Source organism: Diorhabda sublineata, chromosome X (genome assembly GCF_026230105.1).
Source record: "Diorhabda sublineata isolate icDioSubl1.1 chromosome X, icDioSubl1.1, whole genome shotgun sequence".
Classification (NCBI taxonomy): Eukaryota; Metazoa; Arthropoda; class Insecta; order Coleoptera; family Chrysomelidae; genus Diorhabda; species Diorhabda sublineata.
In genome coordinates, this window is record NC_079485.1 from 19,728,195 (window position 1) to 19,745,069 (window position 16,875).

The following is a 16,875-nucleotide window of genomic DNA, read 5'->3' on the forward strand; positions in this document are numbered from 1 at the left end:
AAATACGGTCGAAAATATTTACACGACCAGACTATCGAAAGTAACTCTTTCTCGATTGTAGAATAATTTATTTCTGCGGAATTAAGTGTTCTACTAGCATAACAAATAGGATGATTATTTTGAGATAGAATAGCACCTATGGCATATTTAGAAGCATCAGTAGTTAATTCGAAAGGTTTACTGAAATCGGGATACGCAAGGACTGGTTCTGAAATTAAAATGTTTTTACAAGTATTGAAGCAATTAATAAATTCTTCGGTATGTTTAATTATGTGATCCTTCTTTAGACATATCGTCATCGGTTTCGTAATTTGAGCAAAGTTTTTTATAAACTTTCTATAGTAACCTACTAGTCCTAAAAAGGATTTAATATCTTTAGCGGTTTTTGGGATAGGGAAATTTTGAATTGCTTTGATTTTATTCGGATTAGGTTTTATCCCATGAGGAGTTACAACGTGACCTAGATACTCTACTTCCTTGCGAAGAAACTCGCACTTGTCTAGTTGTATCTTAAGCTCTGCGTGGCGTAGTTTTGAAAATACTAATTTCAGATTTTGTATGTGCTCCTGAAGGCTAGTACTGAATATGATAATGTCATCCATGTATACCATGCATATTTTGTTTTGGATGTCTTTAAGGACTTCATTTACAGCTCTTTGAAATGTAGAAGGGGCATTTTTAAGACCGAAAGGCATTCTAAGGTATTCGTAATGTCCTCCATCTACGTTGAAAGCCGTTTTTTCTATAGAACATTCGCTCATTTGTATTTGATGGAAGCCGCTTGCCAAGTCGAGGGTAGTAAAATACTGAGCTCGACCTAATTTATCCAATATATCGGATATATTGGGAAGCGGGTACCTGTCATCAATTGTCTTTTCATTAATTTTCCGGTAATCAACTACCAGTCTCCATTTTTGGGTATTTGATGCGTCCATTTTCTTTTTAACAATCCATATCGGGGAGCTCCAAGGGGAACAGGACGGTCTAATTATGTTTTTATCTAACATCTCTTGAATTTGTCTCCTAATTTCCTCTCTGTGGACGTAGGGATATCTGTAAGATTTAGTGTGAACCGGTACCTCGTCTTTGGTTCTTATAATATGTTTAACATTTGAAGTGAAAGTCAATTTGTCCCCTGGTTTTAAAAATAAATCAGAATATTCTTTACACAATGAAATAATTTTTTGTTTTTCTTCTTTATTCATGTGATTTGTACGAATTAATTCGGTAATATTGTCATTAGGTTTTATGAAATTATTTTCATCAAAATCATTAGCAAAGCTTTCAAATTTAAAGAGTTCATATTGTGAATTTTTAAATGGAGTAACTTGAATTGGTTCTCGTAATGTTATCGTTATCGAATTATTTGTGTGATTTTGAATTTCTATTGGTGCGAAACCGTTTCTCGCTGTAGATAAAATTTGTGGAATTATTATATTTTCTATTTTTCGAGCGTCTACAATAATATCCCCATTATCTATATTTACGGGTAATTTCTTTATCGTTTTTTCTCCGGGGTCTATTGAAAAAGAAAACTCAATATCGTTTACTTTTCTATACTTAAAAGGCAATCTTAGGTGAGGTCCTAATAGTTCTCGATTAGTTAGATCAATATTTATATTCATACCTATTAAATCTTTAATACCGAGAATTCCATCAAAATAATTGTGAAAATCATATAGTATAAAATCGATTTGATAGTTTTTATTTTTTAGTTCAGGAAATGCAGGAATAAGCGCTCGATACCTAACGTTTTTACTTCCAAGACTAGTAGATATAGTAGTATCAGAATGATAAATTGTATCTGGAAAGTATTTTTCGGCAATAGAAGGTCTTATTATTGATTTAGAGCTACCAGTATCGATTAGCAATTTAATTTTTGGATTTGCAATTTCTATATGCGGTAGCGGATTAACTGGCAGTATATTTATTTCTATGTTTTCCCGTCTGATGGACGAGCTGCTTGAAAATTTTCATCGCGATTGGCTTCGTCGTTTTCGTCAAATTCTATTTCGTCATATTCATCATATTGATTATCGTGATTATAGTCTGAATTAGCATATTGATTTAAGTATAACTCTTCGGAAACGAAGTTTGGTTTAGCGTTTGGATTTGATCGGAAAAATCTATTATTATTATTATTATTAATAGGTTTTCGAGTACGTTCAGTAAAATTACGTGATGTCGTGGACATCGGTTCAGGTGTTGGTAATTGATTTTGTGGAATTTGGTTAGGTTTGAATACATTTTTGGGAGGGCCGAATACTTGTCGATTAGTAAAATATCTTTTATTTTGTGGTATGGATTGAATAGGTATCGGCTGATTTGGCCAACTTTCTCTATTTTGTACGAAATTTGGTTGGTAGTTTTGTCGATTGCTATAATAATTCGGGTAATTGTTAACAGGTCTGTTATTTGGTACAAAATTTTGATACGTATTAGGATTTTTATAAAAATTTGATTTGGATCTTTGAGAATTTTGGCTATTCGCATGCTGTATATTAATATTATTAGGTGTATTTTGTCGATTATTTTTATCGTTTAAAGAACCGTACAGTCTTTCAAAATTTTCGAATTCGGCCACATAGGCCATCGCGTCTTCTAAAGAATGTGGTTTTCGTAAATGCATATTATTTTTCAGAGTACCGTCGCACCCTGCAATAAACGTATTTAAAGCGGTTTTATCGTATTGATTTATTTGACAATTTCTTTCTTCGGCAGTTATATTAGGGTCATTGCTAATTCTTTGAATTACACTACTACGAATTAATTGAAGTCTACTTCCAAAATCAATAAGATGCTCGTTTTTTAATGGTTTGGCTCTAATCAACTCTTGCACAAGACAATTTAAATCCCTTCTATCAGCAAAACACTGTAATAAGGCCGTTTTTAATTTTGGCCAAGTATTTAATTCAACTCTGTTACCGACCATGAAGGCTGCTCTACCTTCTAATTTCTCTTGAATACATTCTATAATGTGTAAATTTAATTCTGCATCATTATAAATTCTATATGACTCTATTAAATGCTCACACCTTGTAATGAATTTATTCAAATATTCACTGTCACCGTTAAAAGGTTTAATATTTGATAATTTGGATTTGAAAAGATCCCAATTCATTGCAGGAGGAGCCATTTTGTTAGTACCAGTTTGTTCTACGTTATTTTCGACTAAAGAAATATTATTGAACAATTGAACTATGTTATCGAGATTACTAGAGTTTAATTCACTCATAAATTGATAATTTCTTTTTTATTAATTGTATACGTTTTTGAAACTTTAAAACTCAATAATCAATACTATCTTTCCAAAATCCAAAAAAAGGTAGGAAAGGCAAGAAGAGGACAATAAGGCACTTACGTTTCTGAAGAACAGGCTTTTAAAATCTTCTCCCTCGATGATTCCCTGTTGCCTCCAATGTTCACCACTAAAGGGCTATTGCACGATAATTGCTAGTCTAATATTGTTCGTTGGATTCGCACTTAAAACGTTGAAACGTTAAAGCCGTGAAGTCACTAAATTATTTCGCACGATCCGAAATTTTGTTACGCACTGTATGCCCGTAAACGTTTTAGTGATTTTTGATTTCGACGACTTGCGCGATCCTACTGACTGCGCCAATTTTGGTTTTCTTTACGAAAAATTCGTTTTTAAAAAATATATTTATTCTAGCAATTACAAGTTTATTGTTAGAGATCTGAACAGAGAATGAATAATATTAAATGATATTACAAGAAAGAAAGATTTATCTGCATATGTTGTTAAATAACAATTTCTCAGAAAGTATAGTGTTTCTGCTGCGCTTTTAAGTTTCCTTGATAAGCGGCGTATGTAACTCGGTTTGATTTTTTTGTTATCAAGTGATATTCTAGTGTTGTTCTGCGTGCACACAACAACTTTGTTGAGATAATCCCATTATGAATAACCATTTTCATGGAGGCTTTCCAGACGATTTGCAATGCTTTCAGTTTTTGTATTAAACTGGAACTGAAAATCAACTGTTCGGCTACAATCGACAAATATGAAATGAGAATGAAACAAAAATGTAATAGGTATACACCATAATCAGAAGTTTCTCGACTAGGAGTATAATTTATAAAAACTTGAAAGAACTGACTGCTACATAAACGTACAAGAACAGCTACATGAACTACAAAAAAGAATATATAGAGTAAATGAAGACTACCTGGAACATTTTATTCACTGTATGTTAATAACATAGCATAGAACAGCAACTTTTGATAGTAAACCACACCGTAAATTACTATGAATAAGACTTTCGGGAATACAACTCTTATCAGTAGTTGCAGCTTCCCGAATTCCCGAAAAAGTGAGGGAAAAATAGGGTAGTACATCAATTATTATAATTAATATAAAACTGAAAAGCTATATTAGTTAAGGTCAAACCTAAAAATTATAATTGACTTCTTATCAGAATTTCTCTAATGGTAACTTCCTTCTAATATACATAGCTCTTTTAAATTTTAATAATTTGGCCAAAAAATTACATATATGGCCTTTTTCAGTACTAATTAATTCTGCTAAAAACTAGGAAGTTACACTTCTTGATTCAAACTGAATAAAAACATGATTGCCATTTATTATTTTTTGAGAAGCCTCGTTTCATTGGCGAAATCAGAAAATATTTCACCATAATAATAATTTATAATCTATACATATTTACATATTTGTAATGGTAATTTATTTTCATTACTCCCAAATATTTTCTAACTTCTATTTGATTTTTATGTTAATTTTGCCTTTGGTTAATTTTTAAGATACATTTTCAATAACCCCTTGACAAATACTATTGCTTATTGTACCGATCACTTTTCTACTATAAGCTGGACATTCGTGTTCTTCCAAATATCGCCTCTTGGAACCGATAATCAATATTTACAACGTTTGCTGTTTGTGCCGCTCAATAAATACAGAATTCTGACTAAAACAAGGCTCACCAAGTTATCTCCTATTACGAGTTTTCGACCAAGGAGGCAAAGAAATAAAATACGAAAGTGCAGTTTTCAAAAACCTGTCAAATCAATTGAAATCGAGCCCCGAGTGAATATTATGTTTAGCTGTGGTACGTCCAACTGTCAGTCATCAACTGATGATAACAAACTTATACCCTAAAACATATTCGTAGGGGTATCAGAAGAACTAAAGAAGGTAATGTGCTAATGGGTGGTACCAATTCATTGTAGACTCAGGGAAAATGAATTCTGTTAGTTAAAGCGTCACAAACTAAAGCTCCAGTGAAACAAAAACAAGAGAGAATAAATCAGACAGGAAAAATAAGAGAAAATCCAAAAAACAGGAATATTGTGATATGAAACAATAACAAACTGGATCAAGAAATCAAATACAATTGTAGATATGATTGGAATCACTATCTAAATGATAGATGTGCATAGTTTGTACAATATTCACACAAGAACGAATCAGAACATCTGTAATGATATAATATGATATGAAACAAATTACGCACACGTCCAATTTTGAAATCATCGTTGATGAAGATAGATTGTGGAATGATAACAGGCAAATTGCGTGGTGAGAATGTTACCGCTTCAAAACTGCTGTACTTGGGGATGTCGAGGCTCAATTACTCAACATCCACAGAACCTCACTTCGTGCGCTATCGGGGTCATGTTGCAAATGATAAGAACGTATTAAGCACTACCCTTTCCCATAATTACAATTTGAACTGGCTGATGCACAATAGAATGCGGAATAAGAAATTAGATATAAAGTATTCCACGAGTAATTGGAGGAGTTAGGAAATTGAAGGTGTTCAAACTGATATCTTCAGAGTGAGCCATGTGCTCAGACATGCATACTGTATTCATAAATTTTTAGCATTCATGGCGAGTGGATCGAAAGAAGAAGTAACTATTGATAGGATAATATTTTCGAGCTAATAGTAGGCTGACGATGCTTGTAGCGTTGGCTGAAGAATTGAACAATCTAAAACGAAGAGTTAGAAAAACTAGAAACAAAGTTCGTCGATAAATATATCGATAAAAATAGTGGAAACATTGACAGATTGCGGTTTTCTATATATTTGGATACAATAATATCTAATAAGGGTGCATGTAGAACAGGAATTAGTTGTAGACCATCTTAGAAGAATATTATGATGGCAGTAAAAATCATGGAGGTTGTTTATCAAACAGTAAAAAAAATTGCTAATCTCTAGAAAGAACGTATCACCCAAGAGATACACAGATCATTTAAGAAACCTAAATAGGACTTCATCTAAACATTTGAGTTGACCTAAAATAGAAACTAAGATGAACGATATCTAGCAAATGATTGAGAAGAAATGATTGATCTCTACCTTTCGAACTAAATATCTTGACTGAAAAATGTTCAAAACTTTCTATAGCAACTTGCAATAAACATAATATTGCGCTTAACAATTACTATAATATAATTTCGGCAACTTCGTTAGAATTATATGGGTATGAAAATACTAAAATACATGATACGAGATTTTTAGCTCTCAATTTATTAAAGAAATAATGAAACTTGCTATTACACTGTTTCGTTTGTGCTATTTTTCATTCCCTGTGTAATGGGTTACTCACCATTTATATTATTCAAATTTTTAATTTCCACAATTCCACAGTTTTTTATTTGGTCAATGATTTACTGAAACCATCTGACTTTCAACTCTTCATCATCAGATTTCAGTTAGTTTTATGTCATTGCTTCTATTACATTACGATTCTCCATAGCTTTGGACTTAAAATTACTCTAACAGAACATGTGATGTATATTTGCATCAATATTACTTGAGATGTTGACTTTTACTTGATCTTAGATCAATACTTTCAATACAAAAATTTTTGATTTAATGGAAAAATTAATTCATGACATATTATTTATGGAATTAATTATGTCACTTAATCTATTAGGGGTATTTGATAAATGTCTTTTTTTAGCGAAACAGCCTTTGGATGAGCTTTTCAACATTGGTCTGTTTAAGATTTTTGTTAAAAATTTTCAAAAGAGCGATTATATTAATTCATGTACTTGGTTTGGTACAAAAGGTGTCATATATGATGTTCCATCTATTTTTACACTTAGTAACTCAAACCAAAGTTTTCGTGTTGAACGTTTTTTTGATCGCATGTAGAAAATAACCATAATATTATTTTAAATAAATTTAAAAACCTTATATTCGTGATAGGATTTGAATACTAGGACGTACGTATTTAACCTAAAATTGATTTACTGCATATTTCAATATTTTATGAAATAAAAACAAATGCATCATATGGAGAATGCTTCTTACTATTGCAATAATATTTACGTCATGAATCTACTCCCTATGGTCATAGGTAATTTTTCAGAACTTTATGTGGATCCTGAATATTCTCATTATTTTTTACCACTCTACCACACTTTTTATAGGCCAGATCGTGATCCACACACTAATTTTTATGATCAAATTTATTTTCTGCCTATTGTATTCCCATTATATCTCGTTTCAATAATGTCTGATAATATCCCTGTTTATTAAAAATAAGCAAAAAAAACCTGGGCAACTAAAGGTTTACGTTTATCTGCAAAGAACGTGCCATCTTTATTTCACTTAGAAAATTCTCGGATAGTGTATTGCCAATTCTCGTAATGTTTCTAAAGAATGTGAATGATCCAAGAAATAAGGCTTCTTCTTCGAGGATAATCTCTACTTCACCTGATAACCTCAATAATTACTTTGTAAATGTAGCCAAAAATTTATCAAATTCTATAACTTCTTCGCATGATCCGCTTTTATATCTCCCTAATTCTCATGCTAATTTACACAGTTTCTTCTTTATGCCTGTAGTTTTAGCAGGTATTCGCAGTACAATTAATAACATCAAAAATAAAAACTCATCTGGAACTGATGGACTTCATTAAAAATGTTTTCGAGTCTGTCCAATTGAACATTAAATCACCTTACCACATTAATTATCGTTTCGTTTCAAAGTGGTACTTTCCCAATTGCCTTAAGACGGTTATAATTATACCTTTGCATAAAGGGGAAGATAAAAATCAAGCATCGAATTATCGCCCAATTGCACTCGGTCCCTCGTTATCTAAGATTATATCATATATCATTTCTGTTTAAATATAAAATACTTACTACCCATCAATTTGGGTTTTAAATTAACAAATACACGAATGATGCTATATTCTCCCTACTTAATAATGTGTACTCTAGCCTAAATAACCATCACTACACTGCAACAACTTTTTGTGATTTTTCTAAGGCTTTCGGCTGTGTTATAATCATAATATTTTAATCAACAAATTGCAGTACGACGGTTTCAGGGGAACATCTCTCGCATGGTTCAAGTCATACCTTACCAACAGAAGTCAGCTTGTAAGGGTTGATACAACGATGTCTTCTTGCAAGCCAATATAATGTGAAGTGCCCAAAGGCTCAGTACTAGGCCCTATTTTGTTCTTCTGTTTATAAACGACATCGAGACATCGACTATCTAGACATCAGTTGTAAAATATGCCTATTTGCAGACACTAGTTTTTCTTGGAGCAACCCTGATCTTACGGGACTTCATAGGACCATATCTAGTGACCTAATCACCATTAAATAATGGTGCTATTCTATAATCTTCTCTGTCTCAACGTTTCTAAAACCAAAGTTTTATCATATAAAAATACATTGCAGACTTTTCCTTTAAATAACACCACTATTGACGTTGAATCTGTAAAATTCTTAGGGCTTGTTATTGGAGTAACATATTTCCGCCTTATCTAAAAAATTAAGTTTTTTCTGCTTTGCGCTGAGATCAGCTCTATTCTAATAATAATAATTATAATACTAGTTATATTTTGCTATGGACTTATATACGACTTATATACTAATTATTACCTATTACTATTACCTATAATTTTGTTACTCATTGTAGTAATTGTGGTTTTATTTTGTATATTCAAATTTTATTTTATGTGTATATTTATTATTATTTATTTTTATGTTTTATGTCTACAAATCTTAACAATTTTTTGACATTAAAGCATTTCTCTCTCTCTCTTCCTCTCTCTCTCTCTTCCTCTTTCTCTCTCTCTCTCTCTCTCTCTCTCTATCTATTCTTGTTATTGTGCTTTAGAAGTCGTTTTTGGAATATTGATTTCTATAAATTTAAATATGAAATTTGATACTTTTTTAATGTGATACTTGGTAAAAGGTTTTATAAAGTTTAGTTTAGTATTTTTGTTTATCACATTGTTGAATGTGAAATGAAAAGCTAAAACAAAAAAATATAAAATGATTGAAATGGAAAATAAAAATAATATGCTCACCATCAAGAACACTGTTGACACTAACACAATCACTGTCGGTCTTGATCTAACTGAGGAGCTAGTCGCCTGGACCTTGTAATTAAAGGGGACCTATTGGAGGGTTTAAAGATTTTGGTGCGCGTGAGAAGTTATAGGTCGTTATGTGTGAAATTGAATATCAAAGTTTAAGTGCGGTTAAAATTTATCCAAAAATTAAACTATCAATATTGAACATCATTCACTACAACTCATCCTTATCTAAACTAACCTATAAAAATTTAGCGTCATTCATAATCCAACCAATTAAAAAAATTAATAAAAATTGCTATAGTAACCAGAATCAATATTTCAATCAATCAATATTTCTATCAACGTCACTTTGAATATTGAATTTTGAATACTATGAATTTAAAATTTTTATAAGAATTTATACAATTTAAAGCCAACACAAATCTCATTAATTATTGTAATTAAAATTTTATTATTGTTATACATTTATACACATATCTTATATTGTGCTTGACCATAATTTCAGTCCCAGACAATGTATACAAAAGTATTCGAAAACTCGGAAAATATATTGAAGTTAGTCCATTTTATATATATGCAATTTTATTCCAAATATGAAAAATTATAGAACTCAAATCAATAAAAATAACAATATTTGATCAAAATAACAATAAACAAAAATCTAAATTGAAAAATTTTTTCATTTGATTTAGTCTATTGAATAAAAAAATGAAAGATATATTCAAATTGATATTTGATTATTTCAAAATTACATTAGTACGTTATTTTGATATCTGGATTCCTTCAATCAAAACCCAAGTAAGCCTTTTTTTGTATTTTACATTCTCTTCTATAATCATCTAAGATTTGTTTCTGTCCTTCATTTTTTGTAAACAAATCGTTGTAGTCTTGTATTAGTTTAGTAGTATTAACATTTAATTAACTTAGACCGTGTTGAGGCAAAACATTTCCCAGTGCTTTTTCATCAAAAAGAAGCTTTTTAGACGGAGTCGCAGAAGATTTCATTTTGAACGACCACCTTGGTGTAGTTACTATTTGTGATCATTTAAGTGATAATAGGCATCGATCGATCGATCAGCTTGAAGATACCATTTGTGAGAGTAAGTGAAGAAAGCGTAGAACAAGTGCGAGAGTCGTTTACATGTAGCACAAAAAAATTGTACGCCTAATCTTGAAGAGCAATTCTTGTGATGATCATTTGGAGAGTTTTACAGAGACACTTACATCTACGTTCTTAATGTCTGGGTTTGTTACAATCTCTGAACCCTAAACCCCATAGAGCAAGCACGTGTCAACTTAGCTAACAGAATGTGACTCCATGAGAATTTTCAATCATCAAATCAATCGATCTTTTAATTTAAGGGAAATTTGATGTCTCTCATCGAATCTAGAGCTGATAAAATCCCCCCGTTATGGTACAATCCTCAAAATTCAACATAAGAAAGTAGGAGATTAGGTAACTACACACGATAGCTTGATTGTGCGCTAGAAGCCTTGTGACAGAGTTTTTCATCCCCCAATTTCATACTTGTCATTCCTACTTTTGAAGGTTCATAAAAGATCGTGTGTATATGCTTCTACTACTGGCTAACCTTCTCAATGTACGACAACAGGATTTAATCGACTGTTCCAAAAATTACTCAAGAGACAATAATTATAAAGTATTGACAACTCTCTATATATCTCAAATAACAAATTATAATAAGAAAATATTGAGTTGTTGCTACTCAATTATTAATAATGAATAGTTCCCATTAAAACGAAATTTGAAGAGATATGAATTCTCTTCATATAAATTAACTTTTTTAAAAATATTTACTACTCAACTTACTTTTCCTTAGTGCTATTCAAATAATACGTATTTAGAGAAAAATTTCGTTTGTTCTAGGGCGACACATGCTGCTGGATATGCGACAAGTGCGAGGAATACGAATTTGTATATGATGAATTCACATGTAAGGATTGTGGCCCAGGCTATTGGCCGTATATAGACAAATTATCTTGCTATGCACTAGAATTGCAGTACATGCGTTGGAACACTCCTTATGCCTTTGTTCCTGCAGCTTTCTCATGCCTGGGAATTTTAGTAACTTTCGCAGTAATTATTTTATTTGTCAAGCATAACGATACACCATTAGTCCGGGCTTCCGGAAGGGAACTCAGCTACATGTTGCTGTTTGGAATCTTGCTCTGTTATTTGAACACCTTCGCTTTACTTGCAAAACCTACAACGGAAATTTGTATAACACAGAGATTCGGCATTGGAGTAGGTTTTTCTATAATATACGGGGCACTCCTAACAAAAACTAATAGAATTTCTCGTATATTTGACTCTGCGTCAAAATCCGCCCAACGGCCAAGTTACATTAGTCCTAAATCACAAGTGATTATCACATGTTCCTTAATTGCTGTTCAAATTATACTCACGCTCGTATGGATGATTGTTGAACCACCAGGGACGCGATTCCATTATCCCACAAGGAATCAGGTAAATGAATAGATATTTTTGTAATTCAAATCATAGTAGCTAAACGTTTAACCTAGTCCCATACTAAACATATTTTGTACGCAGAAAAATGAATGTAAATATAAAAAACCAGGGCCATTTTTTCAGTTGTGTAATGGAGAAAGAGAAACTTTGGCTATGATCATAAATTGTATCACAATCCATAATATGTTACTTTTCTACCAAGTCATAATTAACATCTAAACTTTTATCAAATTGTATATCCCGTCATCAACGAAGTCTGTCGCCTGATCGTTATATTAGTTAAAAGAATTTTGGAATCATATGAAAGTTTGATGGAGAGAATTCATGGATGTGTTGGAAAATCGTTTTATTATTAATTTGTCGTCGTCATAAAAACATGCCTTTTTTAAATAGGTTGGAAAATGTCTGTAATTAGAGATTTTAACGGTAGCTTCGAAGTTATGATTTCGACAACTTGAGAATAACGATGGCATTGATATATGAGTTTATAAAGTCAACATATCACCCATTGAAGATACTCTAGATAAGTTCATCGAAGCCATTACTCTTTTGGAAAAGGTAGTCTATTGATAGTCTTCAATGAAAATATTTCATTTTGTGGTCATCATGCTACCTATTGAATAGACTTCGGATAAGTTTCATATTTCTTAGACCTTTTGATTTGGTATGTTTCTAAATGTTCTTGATTTTTTAGATCTCTTCTGTTTATTAGTTTTTTTTGATAATTTTTAAAAGATACTAATCTGTTCTTATGTTATTGTAAGTTTTATAAAATGTGACATCAAGAAAATTGATTCCATTATTTTGCTCGACCTCGATTGTGATCAAATAATAGAATCAATTTTCTTGACGTCACATTAAATAAAATTAACAATAACATAAGAACAAAATGGTATATCAGATCCTGAATTTAGATGCTTAGCTATTCAAAAAGCAAAAACTGCATTGAAAGAAAATAATTATCCGGAAAAAATGATTGAACATATTCAGATATTACAATCAATTAAAAAACAAAATCGAAACGAAACATAAAACATTTTTCCTTACCATATGTACAAGGACTTTCCCATATTATATTAATATAAGTCATAAAAGACATAATACATTATCCAAATATTTCATTAAATTAAAATCTAAAACACCAAAAAACAAAAACAGTGATATTATATATCAATTGCCTTGTACTTTATTGTGACGCTTGTGAATGATAAAAAAGACCTAAATAATTTAAGTTGGTTTTTTAGGTCTATTTTGTAAATTCTAATAAAACTACAATTCATTTAATTGATTACTGCTATATATTTGAGATGTGATTAATTTTTCTTATTAGATCAAAGTTCTAGTTTGATTTTATTCTTATTTTGGTATTCATGATGAAGGTGATCTAAATAAACAAATTGTCAGTCAATATCATGAGACCTAAAATCAAGAACATTTAGAAATGTGAATATATATATATATATATATATATATATATATATATATATATATATATACTCATTCTATTTATGGTATATATTTTCTCGAAAAATCAAGGACGCAGTAAAAATGATATATGGGTGTTTCTTTCCCTTCACAACAAAGACGTCGCAGAAATTTTGCTTAGCATCCAAAAAAATTGGAAATTTTCTAATAAATCAGAAATATTGTCCTTTTCCAACGACAAGACAAACAAACTCTCACTCTTTATTTATGATTATCTAGCGTATGCTGGGAATTTCACAAATACGACTATGGGTGACAAATAAAGACATGTTATTAGATATCGATTTTGTGCGTATCAACTATTAGACGTTGATAAGCTTACCTTTTGTTGTATGATGTTATTAATTGGAAATATATTCAACAAATAAAAAAATGTAAAATTGCAAATATTGCAATATTGAGGTGGAAACATTCAGCACAAAGAACGAAAATGGAATCAATTTATTGGATAAATGAGAAAAAACTACTGCTAGTGAAAAAGAAAAATTGATTCAATGAGTTGTGGGATGGAACAGAGAGTACAGCGATTATTTGTTAAAGGCTAGAAGCACAAGGAGTATGTGGCTGGCAGACTATTATATAACTTGATAGAGTCAAAGTTTTGGAAGAGCTGCGGAAATACAAGAAAAAGCATAAACAATTTTACCACTGATATCAAAGATGATCGATATGCTGTATTACAAGTACCAAGACGAATAGTACAAATATTGTTTGTTGTTGTGGTTTCGTCTACTTGTGTTAAGCGTAACAAATTTGCTTGACTTGAAGATAACACAATTATCACTATGTTGACAGGAGTAGAATTGTGGCCTATCGAGAAGTGTGTCTTTAATATTGCGAAATATCCCGTAGACTTAACTTTAATGACAGAATATTTGTGTGTGTGGCAGAGGAATGTAGATGAACATGGATAAAACCAACTATTATCCGAAGCCTAACTCCAAGCAATAATATATGCAATTGAGGCAGATTTTTTTGGTCAGGGCCGTCAGTGTAATAGTTTGGAGGGTTGTTGCTTATGGTAGCCTATGTCGAACAAGTGCCTTCATTACCTAATCTAAACCGGGGTCAACCAGTACACTTTAAGCAGGATAAAGCGTGTCCCCAAATTGTACGTCAAACTAACTGTAGAGTTGTTTAAAGAAGCTGACGTTGAATTCTTTCCTTAGATCCCTCGGTTACCAGATTCAAATACCATTGTGAGAGGTATGATGGGGAAGAGACTACACCACTGAGTATATTAAATACAACATGATCTTATACATACTTTGTTTCAGGTTATTCTAAAGTGCAAGATCCAGGATATGTCGTTCTTATTCAGTCAGCTGTATAATATGGTTTTGATCACAACTTGTACAGTATACGCAGTAAAAACTCGAAAAATACCAGAAAATTTCAACGAGTCTAAGTTTATTGGGTTCACCATGTACACTACTTGCATCATATGGCTGGCATTTATTCCAATTTACTTTGGAACAGGAAACGCTTATGAGGTGAGTGTTTTCTACATAAATTCAACATTATTTAGCGAAATACCACTGTCATTATCAATATCTTCCAATAGAAAGGAATTTAACTTTAACGCTAAAATATATTTCAATATGGGAAATAAATAGAATATTAGTTATTCTATTATTTTATTGTTGGTTAACATTATTCAGGTTTTATATCAGAATTCCGCTGTCGTGGTAAGTCGCTCATTAACCCCCGTTGATTTCTGACGTAGCGTAGTTGAATATTGCTGAAAGCCATTTTGATCAAATTTTAAAATAACTTTATGTAAGTGGATTCAGCTCAACCAACTGTGAAAATATAGCGACTGCATGTTTTGACGAAATCGATTGTCGAGTTATCGATTACCATTATTGTTAATCTTTCTTTGGTGATTGGAAGTTTCACATACCTACCTCGGTCATGATTTAACATTTCTCTTTTATTGATTGAGATCGTCAACGGAGTGAGACATCAGAACATCCCATTAGTCCAAAGGTAGAAAAGAACCTCCAATTAACGATTCAGTTTTTTTCTTTCTGTTCTTGTACTGTACTAACTTTGATTCCAGTATTTGCATGAATGTTGATTGATTATTGAATCAGCAATTGGATTTCTATTCTTCATAGTGATATGACGACACCATTCGCAACCATTAGTATTTATTGCTTAACTATTTAGAATTAGTTTACATGTAACCAGAATGGCCGAGTTTTGGATTGTGGTTCTACAGATTTGAAAATATTTATATATTGTCTTTTAAAACCTTCAGTTTATGTGAAACGTTTCTCATACTTAAATTTATAACTTTCCAAAATGTTTACAATTTTTATCAAATTCCAAAAATAATTTCATTTCATTTCATTTCATTTTGTGTAATTAAAAATAATTTATTATCAGTTACTAGTTTAACAATATTTTTTATTCAGTAAATAATAAAAACACTATCCCATTTTTGAAAGTGCCCATAATTGATTTCAAGGAAAAATTGAATATTAATGAAAATATGAAATGAAGGTAAGTTGAGTGGGAATTTCTGACACTGTTGGTGATATTTAAATCAAACCCTAGTTTACTTTCAGTCTAAAGTCGATAACTTGGTTATCGAGACGCATGTTGAGGGTAGTGGTAGTAGTGAAATCACCCTCATAGTCTAAGATCCCACCGTTTGATCTTGAAGGTTTCTTTTTTTTAAGAAATTAATTTTAAAGGAATCTTGAGGATGTATGGAATGGATTAAGCATAGGTTGCCTTGTAAAAATTGGCCGCAATTACCTGTAATTGATTTTAATGTCATTAATATAATAATAAGATGTGCAGCTATATGTTTTTTTCAATCAATCTTACAGCATTTGAAATAAAATGATGTCACAAATCAAAATAAAAATGGTTGCCCGCCCTCAGTTTTTTTTTAATTTTTATGTAAAATTGAAATGTTATATACATTGAACATTAAAATCCATTGTTGCCAGTTGCACAATGGCCGCAAACAGAGGTTGTCATGATGCACGCATTTTTACGTGCGATGAATAAGGACAAAGCTTAGCAGCTGCGACACTTATACAGTTTATGTGCAGTTTAGGCATATCGTAGTTTCATTTCATTATGCCCAAAAATTTATGTTTAATAAATAATCAGTGAAAAAATAATAAAACTTAATTTTCACAGCTTTATACATTTGTTAACAGCACGTAACAGTGCGTGCATCTTCTCTCTTGCGTTTCCACGTACTTGGAGCGAGATTCGTTCACATAAATCATGACAACCTCTGTTTACGGCCATTGTGCAATTGGCATCCATGGCTTTTCATGTTCAATGTTTATAAAACTTTCCATGAAAATTTAAAAAAAAACTGTGAATGTAGTTAATTAACAATAATATACCTGTTTACACCTGGCAACCCTAATGCAGCGGTCGACTGAGAGCTGACAACCATTTTTATTTTGATTTTTGACATCATTTTATTTCAAATGCTGTAAGATTGATCGAAAAAATATATAGCTGCAAATCATATTAGTATATTAATGACATTAAAATTAATTACAGGTAATTGCGGCTAATTTTCACAAGGCAACCTATT

The 16,875-nt window shown here is 31.3% G+C and overlaps 1 protein-coding gene across 3 annotated transcripts in view; it reads left to right on the plus strand.

The window, feature by feature from the left end:
* The window catches only part of LOC130450717 (metabotropic glutamate receptor), a 566,010-nt gene that overhangs the window by 443,825 nt on the left and 105,310 nt on the right, over positions 1 to 16,875 (plus strand). For all 3 annotated transcript variants that reach the window (XM_056789300.1, XM_056789302.1, XM_056789301.1), the window contains 2 exons: positions 11,217 to 11,816; positions 14,582 to 14,797. In XM_056789300.1, the coding sequence (XP_056645278.1) occupies positions 11,217 to 11,816; positions 14,582 to 14,797 (816 nt within the window). The remainder of the gene's footprint in view (positions 1 to 11,216; positions 11,817 to 14,581; positions 14,798 to 16,875) is intronic.